Source organism: Silurus meridionalis, chromosome 9 (assembly GCF_014805685.1).
Source record: "Silurus meridionalis isolate SWU-2019-XX chromosome 9, ASM1480568v1, whole genome shotgun sequence".
Classification (NCBI taxonomy): domain Eukaryota; kingdom Metazoa; phylum Chordata; class Actinopteri; order Siluriformes; family Siluridae; genus Silurus; species Silurus meridionalis.
Window position 1 is genome coordinate 9,628,990 of NC_060892.1, and position 6,841 is coordinate 9,635,830.

The following is a 6,841-nucleotide window of genomic DNA, read 5'->3' on the forward strand; positions in this document are numbered from 1 at the left end:
TTAAAAATTTAGTTTTTGTGCTGAACAAATGCCATTAAGGTAAAACTGAAACATGATTATCATCCAGTAAGGGTGTAACAGTACACAAAATTCACAGTTCAGTATGTACCCTGGTTTTTAAGTCACAGTTCGGTTCAATATTGGTGCAACATAAAACATAGAAATACAAAACATAAAATTGCTTGTCATTTTTATATTAACGCAGTTTATTACTATTACTATTAGCATTTGTAATTATCAACAGTTTACATTTCTAAAACAATTTTACATAAAATGCCTGTTTGGTTTAAATAAAAAAATTTAATATATAAAAATTAAATGATCAAATTAATGTTTTTTTTTTTATTATTATTATTTTGATTAAATTAAGAAGTGATTAAATTGGCACAAATTAAATTGACTAATTCAATCTTTCTATTTCTTTAATTTTATTCAAATAGTTTACATTTGTTAGACCTCATTTGGGTAATACAGATGTGTATGTAAATGTGTGTATTTATATTTAATAGTTAATTTTCTTAAGATATGATCTACTTAATTGTTCTGTTTTTTCTACTTGAATGAATGTCTTCATTCCTTCCATCCTTCATTCATTCACTCCTTTGATATGCAAAATTGGCAGGATTTTCTCATTAAGAGAAATTCATAAAGCTATACATAAAACCTAAAAGAATCTATATTGCTAGAGTTTTCGCATATGCGCACTACAAAACGTATTTCCAGTACGGAGGAGTAGCCACACTGACATTGCGCTTAATGTGTGGAGACCAAACAAACTTGTGATCCGCCACTTAATATGCTCGTGAGGGAATTTAGATTGTAGCCAGGTTCCGAAAGTAAACATTGAAAGCCCTGTACCGAAACGGTTTGGTACGAATATGTGTATGGTTAGACCCCTAGGTCATACTCCTTAATATTTCATAAAACTAATTTATATTCGCGTTGATGTGACTGTTAGCAGCAGTATGGTTTCATGCCGAGGAATAGCACCACAAATGCATTATTTGCTTTGAGAATGTTGATGAAGTATAAAGAAGGTCAGAAAGAGTTGCATTGTGTGTATGTGGATTTAGAGAAAGCGTACGACAGGGTGCCAAGAGAGGAGTTGTGGTATTGTATGAGGAAGTCAGGTGTGTCAGAGAAGTATGTGAGGGTGGTGCAGGACATGTATGAGGACAGTGTGACAGCAGTGAAGTGTGCCGTAGGAATGACAGACTGGTTCAAGGTGGAGGTTGGACTGCATCAAGGATCGGCTCTGAGCCCTTTCCTGTTTGCAGTGGTGACAGACAGGTTGACGGACGAGGTCAGACAGGAGTCTCTGTGGACAATGTTGTTTGCGGATGAAATTGTGATTTATGGTGAAAGTAGGGAGCAGGTTGAGAAGAGCCTGGAGAGGTGGAGGTACGTGCTGGAGAGAAGGGGAATGAAAGTCTGTAGGAGTAAGACAGAGTACATGTGTGAATGAGAGGGAGGGCAGTGGAGTGGTGTGGTTGCAGGTAGAAGAGGTGGTGAAGGTGGAGGATGTTGGTTTAGAGACAGTGGCATTGAGTAAAAGACAGGAGGTGGAGCTGAAGGTAGCAGAGCTGAAGATGTTGAGGTTTTCAGTGGGAGTGATGAGCATGGACAGGATTAGAAATGAGTTTACTAGAGGGACAGCACATGTAGGACGTTTTTGGGACAAAGTGAGGCATGCACAATTGAGATGTTTTGGGACATGGACTATATCAGTATGAGAATGCTGAGGATGGAGCCGCCAGGAAGAAGGAAAAGAGGAAGACCAAGGAGGAGGTTTATGGAAGTGTTGAGGAAAGACATGCAGGTATTTTGCTTTAAAAGAGTCAGATGTAGAGGGCAGGAGGGTATGGTGATGGATAAAGTTGATGTTTCAGTTTTTTGTATCCACATTTTAAGAACTCTGAGGATGGATTTTGACTGTAGTTAATATAAATAGTCTGCTACAATGGCTTAGGGCCGCAGTTTGCATGAACATTTCTGCATTTAAGCGCCTGTCACTGAACAGCGTTGTATTGGATGGACAATTTGGTGCCACTCAGATGAGAATGGGTTCCTTTTTGAGTCTAGTTTCTCTCCAGGTTTCTTCTTCATGCCATCTCGGGGAGTTTTTTGTTGCCACAGTCGCCACTGGCTCGCTCATTAGGAACAAACTTATAGGCACTGAAATTGTACATTCTAACTTTATAACTTCTTTGTCTCTAAGAAGCTGTTTTAGTCCATTGTTAAAAGTGCTATACAAGAAATTTTATTGAATTGGATTTCTTGAAAATACCCCATTACAATTTCTTACAATATCAGTTTGGCCAGTTCCAATATTGCGGTAGCTGGTAACGGATTTTGCGTTGTGCAGCCGTACTTGAGAAGTAGTCCACACAACCTCAGTATTGTCTATTCAAAAATCCCTAAATTATTTCTAAATTGTAAAGATAATTGAAGAATTTTGAGCATTTAAGAAGGACACCACCTTGCATCATCGTAGTTAATTGAACAATTAATAAAATTGCCTATGAATTAAAAATATTATGGATGTTAATGACTTTATTACATAAATCTGAGAGTTCAAAATGTCGCCTTCTGTTGTTCAAGTTGAATTGTAGTGTCTTGATTAATCTTGAATGTGTATACAGTAGCTGTTTAAGTTTCTTGGAAGGAATCGAATAAAAGAGCGAAAGTGCTATTTGATCGTAGGTAGACCAGAGATCCACTCGACAGGAACAGTGGTCCCAGCAGCTTTAATAAGCGAGCCCGTCGCCTGCATGGAACAATCCGGCACGTGAGAAAAGCGAGCCGTATCCCCTGAAGCACTAATGATCTAGTAGACAACAATGGCCACATTCCTGCGCTCTGCTACAACTTTGATATCACCATATCAAAGCTGTCCATCTCAGCCCTGCATGCAATGTGGGGTCTATTCAAACCCAACCGTCAGCCGGATCGTCTTTCAGCATGGTTATCGATTGGAAAAAAAAAACGTTTATTGAGGGTTGACAGGAAGGATTTTTGAATTGATAGTGTTGATTTTTCTCCTTTTTAAGCTCCTTCGAGTGACATACACACAGCATCTGCACATAGTCCTGCCCAGGCCTTTGTAGTGGTTTTGCCAGCTGCATCTGTTTGTGTATGTGCCACAGCGCTGGGGCAGGACGAGCTCGGCTATTAGAGCTGATAAAGTGCATGCGCTGCATTCCTGGAACTCAGTTGTTGACTTCTTTCACATCATTGAGAAAACAGAAAACGAGGACATGGGGAGGGCCAGTGGCCTTGAAGCCTCCGATCTTTTTGGAAAGGAACCAGAGGCAGAAAGAGGCCACTAGTGGGATTTATGTCTTAAGTGCAGACATGTGCTTTGGGTAAAAGTTTATAATAATAATAACAATAATGATTGGATGTAATGCTAATGTATATTTTTTCGAAAGCCTCGCTAATATCATACGGCTTTGTACACTGAAAATCTCAATTATTAGCTCCACAAAGAAACCAGCTCTTTATGAGACGGGACTGAGCAACCGTACGATAGTCGAACATCCATGATGCCACGAATCCCTTCAGTCAGAAAATGCAGACAAACAGGCAGGCAAAGGCTTCCACCTTTGAAAGAAAAGATCAAAGAATATAAACTCGAACGTTTCTGTTGTCTGTTTTTGCTGTTTGTGGTATTTTCATTACCAGTGTGTGTTAAAAATACACCAGCGCATGCACAATTTTACTAATAAAAATGGCCATGCTTTATATCACAGTATACTGCAGGTCCATGAACATGCCACATGTTTACTCGAGGATTTCGATTTTGGTCTGTAAGGTTCCCGTAACATTTTTTAATGGCAATACAGCAGTTAATACAGCATGAGTCATAGGTGCGGCCAATTCCAGGGTCCTGGATGTGACTTTTGCATGGGTTTTTTTTTGTCCGTTTTGGGTTCTCTCTGGGTTATCTGGTTTTGTCCCAACTCCCAAAAACATGCATGTGGGTGGACCAACTATACTACATTACACCTAGAATTGAATGCACATGTGCCTTGCAATAGCGTTTTCGCGTTTAAGGCCCAGTGTTCCCGCAATTCCGACCAGGAAAAAAAGGTCGATGAAAAAAGAATGAATAATAAAAGTTAACTGATTTAATGACCGGTGAATAATGGAGCTGTGTATGACTTGCAATGAGTCCTTATTAGTTTCGTAATAAATAAAACCTTCAGGATTGTGGTGTGAAAAGAATAAACACATGTTGAAGTGATGTGGAGCAATGAGAAGTGGAGTTTACGCCGAAGTTGATTTATTTTCTATCAACTGCATATCATGAAGTCGTATCCCACCACAGCAATTTGCCAATGATTACAGTTTTACTTTTAGCCGTTTATAGTTGCATTTAACGTAAACGGCTTTTTCGTTGGGTCATAATGGCTGTAAAACTATTTCTCTGTTTGCACGTAATAAGACGCATAATGGAACCAAATTATACAGCAGGATTTAGGCAGAGTTAGCGTTTAATTATTAATATTTTTTTTTCTTTATGTTTTAAACTGTTTGCATCCTGGATTAATGTGTACAATTCTAGATGTATTTATTTTTAAATGATCCTTTATTTTTTTATTTTTATGAACTGTTTGCATCCGGGATTAATGGATGATTTATTTAAAAATTATTATTATTTTTTTTTGTGAAGCATAGTGGTGGATCCAATATTAATGCCACTAAATCTTTTTTCTTTCTCCAGGCCAGCCCAGGACATTGCAGGACATGTGTCGGATAAAGATTCGTCAATGCATAGGCCTTCAAAGCTTAAAGTTCCTGGAGGACTTGCCTATTGCCAAGGTGATGAAGGACTACTTAAAACACAAGTTCGACAACGTCTGACAGAGGCCTGGGAATCTCCCGGCAATCAGCACAGAAACCAATTCTCTAGCAAAGACTATGCAACCTTCTCAATTTCCTTTCTGTTCTCAAGCTCGAGCAGATTGTTTTCTACAACCATGTGTGGTGTGCTGGGGTTTTTTTTCTGTATTTTAATCTGGAAATATAGCCAAGCCACTCATGAACACTGAAGCCCAATTTGTGTTCGTCTCATTATTGACCTACGAAAGGAAAATAAAAAATTTAAAAAATCAGCATTTTTTATATGAACAATCCAGTCCTGGAGTTAAGGATGGTGTCAAAAGCTGATTTTATGATCTTATATTGAGCCAAATATTATGGCTTTTGGTTTGTTATCAAATATAATTAAATTATTTGAATATGGAAATTGATTATGGATTATGGAAATTGGTTTTCTTTGGTTGTAGTTTCTCAAGTGTTTCTGAATGCTAATTTACCTATAGTAATCTTTTTATATTTACCTCTATTTATTTTTTGTTGTGATCAGAAAACATTTTATACTTTTTGGGGGGGCACGGGGGGTGGGGGGAATGGGTTAATTTCAGATTTTCATATGATAGAATAAGTGTACACGTCACAACTCGAGTTTCAAGTAGACAATAGATATCAACAATCAATTCCTTTTTTATAACTAACTTACTAACTTTAGGTTTAAGACATGTGGAATTTGATCTTTCACACAATTCAGCACATTTTGTTGGTGCACCAAGTCACATCAAATCCAAAAATATTTGACTTGTGGAATAAGCATTATAACTGTGATCCAAGGGTTTTTTCTTTACTTTTCCCACTTTTTAGTCTCCTCACAAGGAACTCATTAACAAGGACTACACTATGTATATAATTGTGTCATATGTACAGCAGATATTTTTCTAGATTTATTTAAGCTATGAACTCTTGTATCATAAAGTGTTAAGGATTTTTTTTTTTTTTTTTTTTTTTTAAAAGGTTGTGGATTTATTTTTTTCTTCTAAGTCTTAATATTTGATTTGTTTGATCATTTTTACAATTGAAACACATTGACAAACTAATTGGGAGCAATTAGTGAAGTGGAACTATAATTACATTATTCCGTCTATCAGATTTCTTTCTTTTTTTTTTCTGGCCACAAAACACTCATTACACACTCGATGCATTTATTCGTGCCTTCACTTGGGTGGAATCTTAAAATCGCTCAAACACACATGCATTTTTCCCCCCCTTTGCCGTGTCACTAGTTATGAACTGAATTTACATAAGATACACAAATAAAATCTAGTAAAGTACTTTTTTTTCTTTCCATTAAAGATTGTCAGATTAAAGATTATCCCACCTGTAAGGAACAGGCACACATCTCATGGGTTTAGTGATAATTTGTGATCTAAATCTAAACAGATTAATATCCTGTATTTCGGCTCACAAGGTAGTCCTTAATAAGTCTCCTTGCTGATTTTTCGTGAACGAGCATTAAACTTGGACTTTCCTTGTGGAAATTTTCAATGACGTGTACACAGCAGGACGGTATGTTTATTTATATTTTAGCCACGGCGGTGGTTTATTGGGTCCGAATAGCGGTTCTCGTACTCTTTCTATGTTGCAGGGCTAAACTGAAATTTCTTCGCATCCGAGTCAAAATGCAGGAATAAAGAAGAATGCTTTTGATTAGATTTTATATGTATTCAGGTTTGTACAGTTTCTGTAAAGTCCACTGTCTTTTATTTTAGCAGTGTTTCTTTTTTTTTCTTTTCTATGATATTTTGTTTACAGTATGAGCGTGTGTGCATTTGGTTTCGAAGCGCCGACGCGCTGATTTTCAGGAAGCACTTATTCCGGATTCAAATCGTCTCGACGTCTTCCACGCTATTCACCACCACAACAACTACTGAATGTATATAAAACTGCTGTTTGCCTAGCCCAAAATGAATTGTGTGAATAAACCATTACCATATTGTCCATGTTTTTTTTTGTTTGTTTGTTT

At 37.2% G+C, this 6,841-nt stretch overlaps 1 protein-coding gene across 3 annotated transcripts in view; it reads left to right on the forward strand.

The window, feature by feature from the left end:
- Positions 1-6,816, forward strand: part of asb7 (ankyrin repeat and SOCS box containing 7) — a 17,440-nt gene extending 10,624 nt beyond the window's left edge. For all 3 annotated transcript variants that reach the window (XM_046857508.1, XM_046857509.1, XM_046857510.1), the window contains exon 5: positions 4,727-6,816. In XM_046857508.1, the coding sequence (XP_046713464.1) occupies positions 4,727-4,866 (140 nt within the window). In that variant the 3' untranslated portion in view covers positions 4,867-6,816. The remainder of the gene's footprint in view (positions 1-4,726) is intronic.
- The last annotated feature ends 25 nt before the right edge of the window (positions 6,817-6,841 follow it).